The sequence below is a fragment of the Danio rerio genome, chromosome 24 (genome assembly GCF_052040795.2).
Source record: "Danio rerio strain M-AB ecotype USA chromosome 24, GRCz13ab, whole genome shotgun sequence".
Taxonomy (NCBI): Eukaryota; Metazoa; Chordata; class Actinopteri; order Cypriniformes; family Danionidae; genus Danio; species Danio rerio.
In genome coordinates this window covers 31031651-31050187 of record NC_141044.1, presented here as the reverse complement: position 1 = coordinate 31050187, position 18537 = coordinate 31031651, and the positions used below count along the sequence as shown (strand labels likewise).

Here is an 18537-nt window from a genome sequence, read left to right as displayed (position 1 = left end):
TGTGGTCTTACTAGTTTTATGTGGGTATTAATACGTAAATTGTTCAACACAGGCTCATTGGAAATACATGCCTCAGAAACATACGTTAACATATGTTTGACAGCAGTTTCATGGTAATATGAACGCTATGGGGCAGTATGACAACAAATGTTGTTTCTTTTCACACTGCTGACAGGGAGGATTATTTTCACTCAATTCGTCGGAAAATTGGTACCACAAAACAACTTAACTGTGCAGGAAAGACATGTATCTGAAAAGTATAACAAAATTAACCCAGAGAAACGCATTTCAGATTTGCAGAAATGTAGACAGCGCCCTCTAGTGGATTTGTTCTTTGAAACGTGTAGCGAAACGTACCCAGAGGAACGTTTTCACGTTTCGCAAAAATGCAAGCTGAGATACATATTTCCAATAAGCCTGGGTTGCTTTTCCTGAAATGCTCTGAAACGTACAATTAGGATATATTGAAACTTATGTAAACATTGTGTATTTTCTGTTAAAAGTAGTGATAAATGATATATCTGTCGTCATCAGCCGATATATGTTTAAAATGATAGCAATAAAGCATTAAAAGTCAATAATTCCTCTTCGACCACAAAACCTGATCATGACCATTTCTTTAATAAATGACAGACCAATGCTATCTCACGGCAATTTGTAACTTTTTAATTTAGTGCCGTATGAATTCGTATAATCTCATTTGTACAATTTAGTATGATTTGTTTATCCCCCAATGACATTTGGCTTTATTTGACGTTTGGTGTGACACTTCCTTTTTAAAAATCAGACATTTTCGTACAACTAAACTCCCTTTCGTACCACTAAACTAACAAAACGTGAAATAGTTACGTTTCCTCGTGAGATCAGGATGGACAGACAACTCAACTGCAAAAAAGCCAAAACAAAAGTAGTCCATGTGTTGCAGTCACAGTCTTTTATAGTAAACAATATTGTAAACAATTACAGAAATGCTAATCAACTCATAATTTAGGAACTCATTTTTAATTTGAAGTAATGTACGTTTCAGCGTACGTTTGGTAGAACCACACCTTATGTAAAGTACATACAACTACTCATGAAGCCACACTGAACCATCAGACCTTTTCTCTGAAGGGGATCCAACACATACACTGGTTCAGCAGTCCAGCTCCATCAACACGGGACGGTTTACGGATGAATTCTTCCTCATTAAATGCTCAACACGTCTATTTCCAAAAAAAAGAAGGCTCACGTTTGCGATGAAATGTATGTAATGAGGCGAACCACTTCAAATATGCAATGAAAATTAGAGGAAAGCCACATCAAATGGAGCGGCTTGACAAAGAGAGGAAGTTGCTGCCAGTTTGAAGAAAGGATGACATCTGCCCTCTAAATGACATCGTCACGCTGTCCTGTCTCGCTTTGCAAAGCAACAATTACTTCTCATTCCTTAAACGTCTCTCTCGCTTCTCAGTTGCTGCGCGTCCAATGTCAAAACTTGTGACGAGCGAGATTCTCTCAAACTCTCGAAGGTGATTTTTCCAAAGATGCTGGCGAGGGCTTGATGAGAGCAGTGGCATTCAGGGTCAAGGATCGACCCCTTTTTTTTTTAGAAAGCGTACGTGAAAGAGAGATCAGTGCTTCATTGCTTTGTAAAGGCGTTTAGAGAACCTTTCGAAACTATTCCCACACACACACACAAGCTCGCAAGGACATCTCGCTGAACGTTTCCTCATCCTCGCCACGTCTGATTGAAGAAAATCACACAAGTATCGCTTGCAAAAAAACGGTTCAGAGATTCACAAGACACAATCGGTGTTTCTTCTCAAGGTTTTTTTCTTCTTCTGTACACTGAGGACTGGAGCATGATGTTCACAGTGCACCGATGTCGGTTCTTGTCCTTGGATCCACTTTTTTTTTCTCAAGTCTATAAGCATCTGGCTGCTGAACACACAAAAAAAGGGGAAGGTACCGGCCCGTTCTCCTGTAGGGCTGATGAACTTCAGTGCTGGTAGAGAGATAAGACAAGAGTCGTTTTGCAGCAAGACGCTTCCGTTTGGCAAGATCGATGACTTCCGGTCTCCTCTGTGGAAGCGGGTCGAGAGCAGTGAGGTGAGCCGCTATACCTGAACTTGAGTCCCGTGATGTGCCTGAAGACACTGGATGCTGGACAGGATCTTCTTCTGATGTCCTGCCAGCTCAACACCCATCTTGTCCAATTCACTGTTAAAGAAAAATAAAAAAATGTGTTAGAATTACAGTTTGTGGAACAAGTTATGTGCAATCAGATGCTTTGAATTTTCCAGTCTCTTGAGAAAGTGATTTCAGAGTCAACATTTCATTATTATTATTACACATTTTTTTACATTATATTATATTATATTATATTATATTATATTATATTATATTATATTATATTATATTATATTATATATATATATATATTATATTATATTACATTTTTTTATTATATTATATTATATTATATTATATTATATTATATTATATTATATTATATTATATTATATTATATTATATTATATTATATTATATCCCAAATTGGGTTTGTCTATATTTGGCTCAATGTTGGGTTATGACAACCCAGGTTTTTAGTGTACATATACACACAACACAATAAAAATATAATATACAGTATATAATATTAAATCGATAATTAAAAACAATACTTTAATAAACTGGATTAAGCTCTTTGTGCACTCATCAAAAGTTTTCATCAGCCTGTGTTAATGAGCAATTTGAGGTTTGCATGAGAAACAAGTAATGAAAGGATTTTTGTATAAAAATCCCTTAATTAACAAAAAATTAAATGATGCTCACTTGAGATTAATGCTAATAATGAGAGATGGAAATGCCTTTCCTAAATAAATTGATGCACAAAACGTTACACCCACGTGAACAATTAACTGTTTCCATTATGCTTGTATTGTTTATTGTTGCTTCCTAAGTTACCAATACTACAGTCAGCTGCTCTCACACCATGATGGACATATCAATAATTGGCATTTGGGATTTTTGATTTTTTGCAAACAGAAAAGATTTGCTTCATGTTAGGAAGAAACCTCAGCTATTGACACAAATTTGGATTAAAAATGCAATCGAGGTCATTTCTAAAATGATAATTGGATTTCAATTTGCAGAACTAAACATGCAATGTCACGTCAAAATAATAAAGCATACTTCATTTTGTTTAACTTCAATATATTTAATATTCTACAAAAAATTTATTCAACTTTCTGATAAAATGAGTGAAAAAATGTAGGTTTTTCATAATAATGTTAGCAACAACTAATACATCTTTATGCTAATGTCTGTAAACTACTGAACTACCATAATGAAAAATGGGAAGGACAATTTTTTGTGTGAGATTATATGGCTTTGATGGCCAAATGTGACGTATTATTTACACAAGTTTACATGAAAACAGATATACCACTTGCTGTATTACACATGCAATGAAATGAGGTTCCAAAACCATGATGTCCTGTGATATTCTTTGTGTGTGTTTAATGCTGAATATTGCATAAATTACAATCTTTAAATAACAAGAAAAAAGTAAAGCAGTGTCCAATGTATACTATGTTGTATTCAAAATAGCCTAGCTAGTATTTTAACATATAATACTATCATATACAACTTCAGTATGTGCAGATTCTGTACATTTTCAGTATGGAGTGAGCTAACATACCATTGTGACTCCTCCTAAAATGCAACCAAGCCTCTCATACTGTCATAAATGAGAGATGCATGTGTTGTTTACCTGCTGCTGACATACAGAACTGAGTCCAGGGTAACGTAGCCGGCGCTGGAGAAGTGTTCTTTGTACTGACCCATTTTAATCAAGTCCAGCCAGTCTTCAACTGTGTTGACCGCCGCCTCAGGAGTCACTGGATCCTCCCTGTGGAGGAAGGAGAAATAACAGTCTTATATAATCATGTCATTTCACATCACATCTAGTCTTAAAATCTCACACCCACAACCTGCTGACTCCATATATCCAATGCTAACACTTCAGGAGTTATAAAGACATCATCTGATTGGATGAATATTCATGCCCCTAAACATTGCACTGCAAAAGCAAACTGTGATTGGTTGCTTTACATGTCAGTCACAAAGCCTCAGGTCATTGGCCACTGAAAGCTGCTTTGAAGTCCAGATTTTCCGCTGTCAGTCTGAATTCATATCTAAATCCATAGCATTTCAGATTAATATGGCATATGTCAGGAATCTGTACAAAAATATTTTCCATTGGTCTATGGGAAGTCATGTACAGCAGTAGCCAAATGTTGATGTCACCATCCATCCATCCATCCATCCATCCCATTTAATTTCATTCAAAGTTGTGGTTCCATAGTGTGAAACTTTAGCATGTACTGTGGGTTTCAATTGTGAGAACACTGAATAGTTTCAAAAAACTAATATTTATTTATTTATTATTTTTATATAATTATTTTTTTTTGCTGTAGCCTTTTTTGACCAAATATTTTTGTCAGGTAAATCCCTCACAGGTTAATTGTTTTCATCTTCCCAATTCAAAATGTTCCACTAGTTTTGATGGCTTATTTAAACTTGTTAAAAGCAAATATTGTGCAAATGCCCCCTCTGCATGTTTTCATTTGTTGTTGAGTTTTAGGCAAAATTCCATTTAGATTTATTCCAAATCTATGCCGTTTTCTCAGCTTGAAGTGTTGAGGTTGAAACAGTGCTCACAAACACGACAGATTCAAGGTTAACAATTTTTTAAACCTTCAAGGATAGAGTTGCAGAGTTGAAATGTTAGTGGCTTGGTTGTATACATTTGCAGTTGATGGTCAGTCACTAAAGAATGAGCCTATGTATTCTACATGCAAACATTAGTCTTTCATTCATTGAAAACCGATAAATGTTCTGTATTGAAGAAATGTAAGTCTTGTAGGCTTACTTTTGTAACCCCGCAGGTCCTAGACCACCCAACCCGCTCCAACCTGAGATCGAACTGGTGATCTTCTGCTTGGGAGTTGGTTGCTCTAACAAGAATGCTAAAGACCATGGCCTCTAGCATCTGTCGCAAGAGCACTTCTAGAGGTCAGAGGAGTGAGGTTTACCTGCACAGCACTTCACTAGCTGGCCTCCATTACACTCCCCCTTCTAAACATAAATCCCATTGGGGTCACGGCACCAATATAACCCCGCCAGTCCTACATCACCCAAACCATTCATTCTATATATATATATATATATATATATATATATATATATATATATATATATATATATATATATATATATATATATATATAAATATATATATATATATATATATATATATATATATATATATATATATATATATATTTATTTATTTATTTTTTGTGCTGATATTTATGTGTGTTGTGTTTAAAGTATAATGATCATTCATAAATTCACTTCCTTATTTGAAAACAATGTTGCAATTATAATTGGTATTCTTTAAATGTTAACATCTCCTAATAGTGTAACTGATGTTTTACCTTGTATTCATTAATACAGTGTTTCCAACCCTACAAAGCAGTAACAACATCCCCTAATCCGAGAAAACATTGGACCTCCTTGATGTTTTGTGGCACAAGGTATGATCGAATGGTTTTATCTTTAGATAAGTCTGCTGTGATTCTATTGACACCAACAACATATCCCAGAAATTGATTTTTTTTAGGCATGTTTACAGTCAGTCCAGCTTCCTGCAGTTGATGGAGAACAGTTTGGATGTCCCTGAAGTGCTGAGCTATTAAGGAGGAATAGATGATAATATCATCAATATAAACGAAGCAAATGTTACCTTTTAATTTTTTCATAACAGTTTCCATTAATTTCTCAAATGTTGCTGGCACATTTTATAATCTAAAGGGCATAATATTAAAGTGAAAGAGGCCAGATGGAGTGATGAATGCTGTCAATGGTTTACTCTGGGGGTCCATAGCCACCTGCCAGTAGCCGCTGCCAGAGATACACCAACACTCTCCCTTTTCTGAACCATTCATTTCAGGTTTTTGAGTCTCTTCTAATGCTGTGATGAGTTGATTCAAGTGTGTTTGATTAGGAAGAGGTTGAGAATGTGTACTGTGGATGTGCCTTCAGGAACAAGGTTGGGAAACACTGCTATAATAAATGACTAAAACATTATACTAGCAGTTTTAATGTGTGCAACCGAGTTCATACTTTGTATTTATTAATTATTAAAATGTCCAGGTAAGTTCATTTTTATTTTAATCCCATTTTAATTTTAATTTAGTAATTAAGTTTGTAATTTTAATTTAAAACTATGAATCAGTATTTCTCTGCGAAACCATTATCTAGCTCAAAAACCCAAACAGATTTCTCCCTCTGTTTAATACTAACTAAATTAATGTTACGAGTAATTCAATTAACATTTGATTAGTCGACAAATGGCTTAAATAAACAACTAATCAGAGCCCTACATTAGAGTGCATGTGTGTCTCAGCTTATCAAAAGCTTATCATTGGCTGGACATGTTAGCTTTTCCAGATCCATGAGAGCGGCAGATTGCGCTCATGTCTCTGTCACTCTGTAACAAAGCCCTCCATCATAACACGCCATTAGAATCTCAATCTATTTTATTGACAAAGACATGAGGCAGAGGTTTCCCCATGGTTTGTGAGAGATTCCTGGTTCCCTTTTAATTGTGGCCAAGCACAAGCTGAACAATCTTTCTGCCTTTTATTTGGCAAGCCTTAAAAAATGAGGCAGAGGAACAGACAGGCAATCAGATCCCCCCTGAAAACCCCCTTAAAACGCACACTGGAGGCTAGAAAAATCACATCTGGCTTCAATCTGGATTTGCTGGATATCATTTCTGTACCTTATAGGATTACTGCGAAAAAACACCTCCGATTTTTATCACACACCTGAGAAATATCATGAGTTATACAGTTGAAGTCAGAATTGTTAGCCACGCTGTATATTTTTCCCCCAATTTTTGTTTACCATAAAGCTTTTTTTGTTTTAATTGTAATTTATTTAATTTAATTTGTAGTTTTAGTTTAGTTTTTTTAGTTTTGATAACTAATTTCCAGAGTGTAACGCATTGCACAGTAAGGCGTAACTGTATTATAATTGCATTTTTGGGGACAAATTACATTTTAAATTTTGTGTAATTTGATTACAGTTACTAAAGTCAGTGTAATTGTGTTAGTTACATTACAAATATAGTTTTTACAAGATAAAAATGCTTCTTTTAAAATCACGTTTTCTGCTGCAACGTCAGTTAAAAAACATGGACTTTTAAATTGTTGAAGAACATGGGCTGAAATACCTGTTAATGAGAGTTGTTGTTTCTTCAAGTGGAAATACAGACATTACTTTGATCTCATTGAGCGTGAAAACAAAAACATTGCTGTGAAATGCAGGCTATGTCCAGCTTCTAAAGAACTTTCGACTGCTTTTAACTCAACAACTTGTTCAAGCACTAGACCCTTTTCACATTTACGGGTTTCTCAGTAGCGGAAGTCGTCATAGTTGGGAAAACTTGGAATGGTAAATAATAAATAAAATTTAATTTGCTCAAATAATAAAAGAAAAACTCCGCGATGCTGTTATAAAGAGGTTCAGAAAAAGGGAAAATAAAGTGTGAGACTGAAAACGGCAGCCAGAGGAGAGAATAATGTCAAATTTACTGTCCTGCCTTATAGACGCCTTATAGACATTAGAAATGCCTCACACAAACGGTAATTAGTTTTTTGTAATTTAAAGCAAAGATGATATAATACATACAACAATACTTGAAAGTTTTTTTTATATTTGGATTTTTTTTGTTAAACATATGAAAATTTACAAGTGACCGTTAAACTCAAAGCAGGCTTGTGAAAAGGGTCCCTTGAATGGAAAGCATTCAATGACAGCCACCAAGGTGGACACTGGCGCCCAAAAAAACGGCGGTCCAAACAGGCTACATTGGATTTTTGTGCAGGATCGGGAGTGAAGGTATCTTCTGAATGTGAAGCCATTCACATATCACGTCTTTTGCATGCTCAAGTTCATCATTTCCAACGAAGGCGCGGCTTGCGCACACATATTAGGAGTGCATACTGCGCATGCTCGTATAAGTACTGACCTATCAGCTTCAGGTTACACCCAAACACTGTAGTGTTTTTTGCATACTATGAATGTCAATGGATACAGGTATCCAGTTTTCTTCTTTTTTTCTTTCGTGTTCATAAAAAAAAGAAAAAAAAAACAAGTTTGGAACAAGTGAATGATGAGAGAATTTTAAGTGCAGTTTATTTTGTATGTTTATAGCTATATTTTATATTTTTTCAAAAATAACTTCAAAGTAAAGTAACTAGTAATCTGATTACTTATTACTTTAAGTAATTAGTAATATAATCAGATTACAATTTTCTAGAAGTCAATAATTTGTAATATATTACTTTTTTAAGTAATTTACCAAGCACTGCTAATTTCTAATAACTGATTTTTAAAAATCTTTGCCAAGATGACAATACATAATATTTTACTAAATATTTTATCAAGACACTAGTATTCAGCTTAAAGTGTATTTTAGGCTTATTTAACTAGGCTAATTAGGCAAGTCATTGTTAACAATGGCTTGATATAATCAATAAAAAAAAGCTTTAATATAGCTAATAACATTGATCTTAAAATGGTAAAAAAAAAAAAAAAAATGTAAAACTGCTTTTATTCTAGCCAAAATAAAAGTAGTAAAACTTTCTCCAGAAGAAAAAAATATGGGAAATACTGTGAAAAATTCCTTGCTCTGTTAAACATAATTTAGGAAATATTATAAAGAAGAAAATACACAGGGGGGCTAATAATTTTGACTTCAACTGTATATTGCATGCTGCTCACACAGACATTTATTGAATTCAGAAGTTCATTTGGCTTACCAGACCGCACTGTTGGCCAGCTGCTTCAGGCTGCTGGGATTTCGGATCAGCCTGTCCAGAGTGTTGACAATCTGCCCGAATTTGGGCCGATCGCTGCGGTTCTTTTCCCAGCAGTCAAGCATGAGCTGGTGAAGCACCACCGGACAATCCATCGGGGCCGGAAGCCTGTAGCCTTCATCTACAGCTTTTATCACCTGAAGCAAAGAAGATTCTTCATGAATACAGAGCAGATTTATTCATTTGCTTCATGTATTTGGTTCTTACAGAGTAAGAATTAATTATTATTTTTTTTACCCATCTCTGATTGAGAATGAGATTTTGTGCAAGACTGTCTTTGTTAGTATAAATGTTTAATTTCATCCCTTTGAAATGACAGCACTACAAGGACAAGAGTAAACCACAAACATTCCTATTATTTTAAAGGCAGCTTTCAGGAAATAATGCACTTCCAAACCTTTATGATATTCTTTCTTTTGTTAAACGCAAAAGAAGATATTGTGAAAATTGTTGGAAACCTGTAACTATTTACCTCCATAGTAATTGTTTTTCATACTATGGAAGCCAATGGTTACAGATTTTCAACTTTCTTTAAAAAAAAAATCTTCTTTTTTGTTTAACAGGAAAAAGAAACTCTGTAATATTTTATTTAAAGGAGTGTTCTCAAGACTGTTATTAAACATTTATAATCATGACATAACACATGTCATGAATGGGAATAAAAATTGTATCCATGCTTATAACAACAGTCATTAATTGTAATTTACTCAGTTGTGACATTTTAAATAAGTAAGCAAGCAAGCAAACTTCATTGTCCTTGTCATAAAATTTATTATGGGTATCACCATATTGCTGCAGACATATATAAAAACAAATGATAAAAACAATACAAAATATTGTAAATACAAATAAGATAAACTCCTGTTATATAAACCCACTGAAACAGGTACAAACAATCTCTTATATTGGTTCAACCTACACTTAGGGAAGCAGTTCATAATCAACACTTTAAGCATTAACTTAGATTTACACTGTACAGATAGGTTGCCAAACCACACCTACAGTATATAAATAAAATAAAAGTCATGACAAATAAATAAATAAAAATCTAAATAAGAAGAAAGCATTAGTTTTTCTTAACAACTTGACAAACAAATACATCACAACCTGTCACAACATAACTTGTAATAAGTCTGCCATAAACATAATTGCCATGAGGCATTATAATTGTGTCATAAATATTTATCAGATCACGTTTTCAGTGGAACAAATTGTATTCCTTACTCAAATGTGTCAAATAATTACTGTCAAATAATATTTAATAGCGTTAATAATATTTAATTACTTTTAATGGCAAATTTAGCTTGTACCACAAGAGATGAAGTAAAAAAAATGACTATGTTATAAAATTCATGACAGATTAATGACTAGTTTTGTTGTCTTGGTCAGGGCTGCACAATATTGGAAAAAAATCTGACATTGCGATATTTTGGTTTTCTATGATATTTATTTCGATATAAACACAATTTTACTATTTCTTTAGCTTAAATAGCTCTATTGGGAACAAACAAAAAAACATTAATTTCTATAGATTGGGTTGATTTTGTAAGGATGTGAATCATGTATAAGAAAAATAGTAAACATGCTGCAAGAACAACTACAACAGAGGAAAGGGAACAAGTGAAATAAAGAGCACTTAAGAGTTTTCCTGCAGAGTCAAACTGCATTCAGGTACAGAAATTGAACAATGAAATGTCAAATAACACTGTTTAGTCTTCATTGTATTAACAATTAAGTAAATTATTCTTCATTACTATTAATTAATTCAATTGTACACTCCATCAAGGGCACTTATATGTGCTGATCAGCTACTTTTGGCTGTTCCACGCACAAGGTAAAAAACCAGGGGGACTGTGCCTTTGCAGTGGTGGCCCCCAAACTCTGGAATAATTAGCCTCTCCATGTTAGGCAGGCCACAACCCTTTCTGTTTTTAAATCTTAAGTCTTAAAACCCATTTTTACACTTTGGCTTTTAATATCATATAAAAGTCTTATGTCTGTTGTATTTGTCCTGTGTTTTAGATGGTGTATGTGTGTACAGCACTTTGGTGAGCACTAGTTGTTTTTAAAAAGTGCTTTATTAATAAACATTGACTTGACTTGATCAAAGTTACAAATGGTGTACATTATTGTGCCTGAATGCTTTACACTCTCTTGAAAATCCTTTAAAACACATGCAAATGATAATATTTCACTCTGTTAATGTTTATACTTTGCAATGACTTCACAAATCTCATGTATTCTCAATTGTTGATCAACTATAAACCCATCTCAACATTGCATATCCTGCGATGTGACTATTGAACACACACACATTGCGATGTCGATGCTGAAATGATATATTGCAGCCCTAAGTCTTGGTAAGGTCAAGTTGACAAACAATGTAATCTTTGCATTTAAAATGACCTAAAAATGACACTTAATAAGAGTTTTCATAAGCATGTCTTGATTATAAAGGTCTTATCAACACCTCTTCAAGTAGCGAGTTATCAGAAACTCAAAGTTTGGAACCACTTTAGGCTGAATAAATAGTAAGTAAATTCTTATTTTTGGGTGAACTATTCCTTTAACTCTGGCCTGTTAGGCTGGAAACATTGAAACGCATGATTGCTTGTTACCATGGCAAAGGAAGAAAGATGGATTTCACGGCAAGTGGAACTTTCATATTTCACTCCCTCGACACAATAAAAGTGCATCCGCTAACAAGCATGCAAACATTTTCGTGCTGCGCTTTAAACATGACGTGTCTACAGTTCTGAATTACTCCCAAATGTCTCAATCTCCTTCCTGAGCAGAGTTTTTCTCTAAATTCCCAAGCAAAGATTTCATCCCAAGGTGAAGATAAATAAATGGAAATGGTTTCTGGTGTGGAAAATCTGCCAAGAGCCCACTGACACGGATTCAAATTCCCTCTTTTAAAGCGGCCTGCGAATTGAAATCTGGAAATGTTCACCCTCCAGATGCATTTAATCTTTTTACCTTCATAAGCCTGGGAGATTTTTTTAAAACTCGAGTCGCACTGAAGTGCCTTGCCAGAAGTCTTTTATTACAAATCAATGAGGATTTGCAGGTTTAAAAAAATAAATCAAGCCTGATGGAAATAGTTAGCAGTGTTGTTGATTTTAACCTAAACTTTTCCAATTAATGAAAACTCTTTTTAAATGTTTCAGAGATGTAACGTAATATAATTGATAGATGTTTTATAACTTAAAGGTAAATTAATAACTAAAGCTAAAACTGAGAAAAGGCAAAGCTAAATTTACATTAAGCCGAAAAACTTAATAAAAAATATAAAATGTAAATAAAAATACCGGGACAAAGATATTCAAGATCATCAGATCAATAACAGAGCTTTAAATTTGTTGAAATATGCTTACATTAGTATGTGACCTGTTTAATTTTAGAGCAAAATAAAACCTTTTTTAACATAGAAAACACCATTTACATTGTTCTTCAGTGTAAAATAGTTTATATACCAACAAACATCTTGTCAATTGATGAAATATTTGATAACTTGATTTAAGCCTCTCAGTGCTGCCCCTGAATATTATATATTTATTGTCAATTATATCTTCTTGCTATACCAATATTTTTAAAAAAAAGCCCAGATCTGTTTCTCTTTACATTATATGTTATGTTGATTCACAAGGAGACATTATTTTTTAACCAATTTAAAATTTTTCACAAAACTTGTATTGAATGCAGTCTACAAAATCAATCTTCTGATCTCTGACCAATAAATATAATATTACAATAACTATATTAGCCCATATAAACAATACTGTAAGTGACTAGCTGTGTAACTTGTGTGGTATCTCTCAGATTCAGAATTGACTTACATCCTGATTGGACATTTCCCAGTATGGTCGCTCCCCATAGGATATCACCTCCCACATGACAATGCCGTAACTCCATACATCACTGGCTGAGGTAAACTTCCTGTAAGTGATGGCCTCTGGAGCCGTCCAGCGAATGGGAATCTTTCCACCCTATTAAAAAAAGAACATTCACAATAGTATGACTACAAATATAGTAAAGCTATTGTCGATAACCAGTACAGTTAGCATTGCTACTTTTAAAAATCTTTTTAAAAAATGTTTTAAAAAAGTTACACAGTAGTGAAGCAATTTTCTTATTCGATTTATATATAAATAGTGGTAGAATTGCATGCTTACAACATAATTAAATTTTCTAGGGAAAAAAAAGTCAAAAAGTAAAAATTGTGATACATAAAATGTCACAATAACCTTTAATTATTTAATTATGTGACTAAAATAAGGATTTACACAGTTATTTTAAGATTTACAGATTTACAGTTATTTTAAATTGTGCTGTTAAGAAAAGATGAGACAAACTCAGAAATATGATGAAATATTTGCCTATAATATATATATATATATATATATATATATATATATATATATATATATATATATATATATATATATATATATATATAAATAATTTTTTAAATACCTTTTTCATGTTTTAAAATCTGTAAAAACAGTTTAATACAACATAAACCTAATCTAAAAGATCTTAGTTTAGCTATATATACGTATATATATATATATATATATATATATATATATATATATATATATATATATATATATATATATATATATATGTATATGTATATGTATATATATATATATATATATATATATATGTATATATATATATATACATATATATATACATATACATATACATATATATATATATATATATATATCTGTGTGTGTGTGTGTGTGTGTGTGTGTGTGTGTGTATACATGTATGTATGTATGTATGTATGTATGTATGTATATATATATATTTTTATATATATAAAAATGGTGGCTCCGGATGGCCAGTCTTCCAATGCACTTTGGTCCCACGTTCATTTCAAAGAAGCGCTACCCTGTACTAAAATGCCTGCTCTATTGGCGCATTCCTTCCAATAGAGAACAACAGTGTAGGCGACATCTAATGTAGATATCTACACTGTAAAATATATGATTAATTAGTCCTGATAGAATATTTTTGTAGTTATTTGTAACTTCACTGCAAAAACTGATTTTCTTACTTAGATTTTTTGTCTTGTTTCTAATCCAAATACCTAAAAACCTAATGGACTCATAAGGTTAATTTGATTCAGCTTAAAAATGAAAAAGCCCAAAAAGATTCAACTTAAGAGGCAACCAGGGTTTTTTTTTTTTTTTTTTTTACAGTGTATGAACCAAGACAAGCTTAGAAATAGACAACAACAATATAAAATGTACATTTAGACAGCTTACAAGTATACAAGCTAGTCGTTGAAATATGTTTCAGCAAAATCATAAACAAATGTATTAATCGACAAAGGAAAATCGCATGCAAACAGAGTCAGAGAAAATCACACACACACGTACGCACATGCACACACGCACACAGTGAGCATACATTTAGCCATCCATCAGTCTGGAATGCTGCTTTGACAGGCCTGTGTGACCTCATTTCCACACTACAGGTCAGCAAGAACACATCTCACTCCCTCAGATCATTTTTCTACAAAATCAATCTATACTTGGGTTTCAAAAACAGCCAAACCAGTTTAGAGCCTCACAACAAAACTGTTATAATATGAAATAATTAAACTGTTATAATATGAAATAATTAAACTGAAACGGAATAATGTACTAGTTAAATCATCCAGAGTACAGTAGTGTGATCTCTCACCCGTGTAGTGTATGCCGCTTCAGGATCGTCCTCCAGCACGCGCGACAGCCCGAAGTCAGACACTTTACACACCAGGTTTCCGTTTACCAGAATGTTCCGTGCTGCCAAATCCCGATGCACGTAGTTCATCTCGGAGAGGTACTGCATCCCGGCGGCGATCCCTCTCAGCATTCCCAACAGCTGGATCACAGTGAACTGCCCGTCGTGTTTCTGCACAAAATGAAGAGTTCAGATTCTCATCCCAGTGGCCTTATTTTCTTCGGTGGATCCTGGCACAGGCTGTCAGATTTGAATTCGTCTCATGAGTAATTCATAATTCAAAGGCTCCCTAATTATGAGTGTTGCTCACATGTTGCAGGGCATGACATATTAAACGACTGCATAATCACTCAGGCTTTATATGCTGCCATGGCAAGCAAGTAACCAACTAACCAAATGATGATGTTTCATTACACACTCTGGCAAGAAAACTAATTTTTTTGTTAACTAAGGTTGAACTGTGGTAATGGGGTTATAATGGGATTCTGGTGAGACTTCATTTGAATAAACACAAGCATATACAGTATATGTACAATATTGTATATACAGTTGAAATTAATTATTAAGATAAATATATTATTAATTACTACCCCCCTGAATTGTTAGCCAACCTGTTTATTTTTTCCCCAATTTCTATTTAACGGAAAGATTTTTTTCAACAAATTTCTAAACATAATAGTTGTAATAACTCATTTCTAATCACTGATTTATTTGACTATTGCCATGATGACAGTAAAAAAAAAATACAAAATTACTATACATTTTTCAAGACACGTCTATATAGCTTAATGGGATATTTAAATGCTTAACTATGCTGATTGGGGTTAACTAGGCAGGTTAGGGTAAATATGAATTAAACTAAATCAAAATTTGCAGTCAAAATTAACATTGACGGCAAGCCGTTAATTATCCCTTACAAATAAGTACAGACAGAATTATTAGCATTCCAGAATTATTAGCCCTTCTGTATATATCTTTCCCTTATTTCTATTTAATGGAAGATTTTTCAACATTTTGAAGCATAATAGTGTTAATAATTAATTTCTAACAACTGGTTTACTTTACCTTTGTTTTCATGACAGTCCATAATATTTTGCTAGATATTTTTTCAAGATACTAGTCAAGTTAAGATTTTATTTGTAGAGCAATTTAAAAACAGAAGTGAGCCAAAGTGCTGTACAGACAATATACAACAAAATAAGCATAATAATTTATAAAAATACATAAAATACAAGATCGAATCTAGCTAAACTACCTAAAAAACATATTAGTTAAAATAACCAGTTATTAAGGCGTCAAATGCCAACAAAAATATGAGTTTTAAGAGCTGATTTAAATGAAAACAGAAGAGGGCCTGTCTTATTGGCAGTTTCAAATCATTCCAAAGTCTAGAACCTATACCATAGCAAAAGCACGATATACTCTAAACTTACGCTTTGTTTTTGGCACAATTAGGAGAAGCTGATCAGCTGACCTAAGAGAATGAGTGGGCTTATAGGGGTGTATCAGCTCAGAGATGTAAGGTGGGGCAAGACCATTTAGCGAAATATTTTGCAGCTATTTTGGGCAATAGCTAATCTACTACTCCCCACATACAGTGCATTACAGTAATCTAAAAGAGTGGTCATAAACGCATGGATTAATATGTCAAACTATTGTTTTGGTGTATATATTGCTTTATTTTTGCCAGTTGTCTTAATTGAAAGAAGCTAGATTTAACTACCGCTCTAATCTGATTGTCAAATTTAAAATCTGAGTCAAATTTCACCCCAAAATTTGTGACTGTAGGCTTAATATGCTGAGGTAATGAACCAAAAAATTCCTTAAAAAAATGACCATTATTATTGCATCATTCTACCTTAATGTATTAAATGTGTTCAAATGTATTAAATTCAAAAATATTATTAATTTAAATATTTTATTTTGATTTTAGTTTGATAAAAAAATTCATGCTAAATATCACTCCCTTAATGCCATTGTTATAGCTACAGTAGTGTCTCTGTTGTTCTTCGAAATTAGCTTAACCTGCAAGCCGACTATATTTATCAGAAAGACCATTCTGGTTGACATCACCAGATTAGATAACCAAGCCTTGGTGGTCTGAGATGGAAAGTGAAATGTAATGTGAGGGACAAAAAAAGCACGAATAGAGATGTGTGAACGCGAGTTGTCAAGCCCAGTCTGGAAGAGCCGGCGACTGCTTTGTGTTCCTGTGATATTTCACAGCATTTCCTCTGGTGCAAATTGGCCTTCATCATTGGCAGCAAAATAGAGCAGACTCACCTTCAAAAAAGTGTCCAGAGATCCATTTTCCATGTACTCTGTCACTATCATCACAGGCTTACCTGAGGGACAGAAAAAGAGGACAAAAACAGAGTGTGAAATTGTGATGAAAATAAAAAGAGAGAGAGAGAAAGAGAGAGAGAGAGACATTTTAGAAAAGGAAAAGATGCAGCAGAGAGGCAGGGGAAGGCAAGAGCTTTGCATCCTATATTTAATTAATTGCCAATTTCGTCACCTTTCAAAATTTAGTTATTGACCTATTCTTATTCAATGACAACTTATTTACATTATGTGATGTTTTCTTATAAGTTTTTTACATTAAGACTTTTTTATTAAAAAAAAAACAAAAAAAAACATTTATCTACAAAGTTGAACTCTAGCTTGGCTCTATAAGGTTTTTTTTTGAGCGCGAATCAGCATTTCGAATGCACACACGAGGACCAATCAGATTAATCTTTCTTTGTTTCACCGGTTGACAGTGGGAAAGACCAGAAAGAAACACAAAACCAGTTGATTAAATAATGCTGCACCACACAAAATTAAAACTTGAAATTGAGTTGAAACCTGAAACTGAAAAGATGTGTGTAAATGTGATGATTTAGAAGCATTTTTTTTTTTACATTCGGATGAAATGTTAAATTTGACATTGTTGACAATTAAACGGTTATTAAAAAAATAATAATTAATAATAATCATGTTAAATATTTATAATTGTGTATTTATGGTAAGTGAAACATTTTTCAGTGTTTGTTAAACTCATTTGCTAATTGTCTGTTTTCTTTTAAAGTCATTAAATTTGATATCAAGCCTTGAAAGGCAAATACTTAATTCATTAATTAATTGGATATATAATTCAATAAATATAATTTAACCCCTTCAGATCCTGCGTCCATTACAATGGACATCACATGACATCCCATTTTTCTGAAATTTGGAACATAATTCAGGTCTGAAGGGGTTAGTAATTCATATAAAGCACATTATTCAATACATACTACCATATTAATTACATAAAAATTAACATTTGCACTGGAAAAAATATGGCGACACAGTGGTGCAGTAGGTAGTGCTGTCGTCTCACAGCAAGAAGGTCGTTACAGGTGAATTGGGTAGGCTAAATTGTAAAAACGTGTAAAAATGTGCTGGATAAGTTGGCGGTTCATTCCACTATGGTGACCCCGGATTAATAAAGGGACTAAGCCGACAAGAAAATGAATGAATGAATGGACAAAATATTTAGCACAGCCTTGAACAAGAAAAAAATATTCATGGTAAAACAATAAATGATTGTTTTTGAAAGCAAAAACTTAACTCTCAAACATCAACATATTGTTATAATACCAATTTTATTTTTTTTAATTAAATGAATAAGCAGACTGATTGTATTTCTTAAAAAGTAATTCTTTAATTAATGATCCACCAGATAGAACTTTATAATTCCAATCAGAAAATTGTAATTTAGGATTATAAAGTTCTATCTGCATTAGCCATGTTTTTTTTTAAACCCCAATTTACAAATTGATAATTTAAATTTAGAGTACATTTAGGCTTTCTATCATGTTATTGTATGAAAGAG

At 33.1% G+C, this 18537-nt stretch overlaps 1 protein-coding gene across 2 annotated transcripts in view; it reads right to left on the bottom strand.

The window, feature by feature from the left end:
- Positions 1–645: 645 nt before the first annotated feature.
- The window catches only part of ek1 (eph-like kinase 1), a 135054-nt gene continuing 117162 nt past the window's right edge, over positions 646–18537 (bottom strand). Inside the window, 6 exon segments of one of the 2 annotated variants that reach the window (NM_131095.1) lie at positions 646–2202; positions 3758–3895; positions 8880–9073; positions 12776–12925; positions 14640–14849; positions 16962–17023. In NM_131095.1, coding sequence (NP_571170.1) covers positions 2100–2202; positions 3758–3895; positions 8880–9073; positions 12776–12925; positions 14640–14849; positions 16962–17023 — 857 coding nt within the window. In that variant the 3' untranslated portion in view covers positions 646–2099. 2 annotated transcript variants of the gene reach the window in all.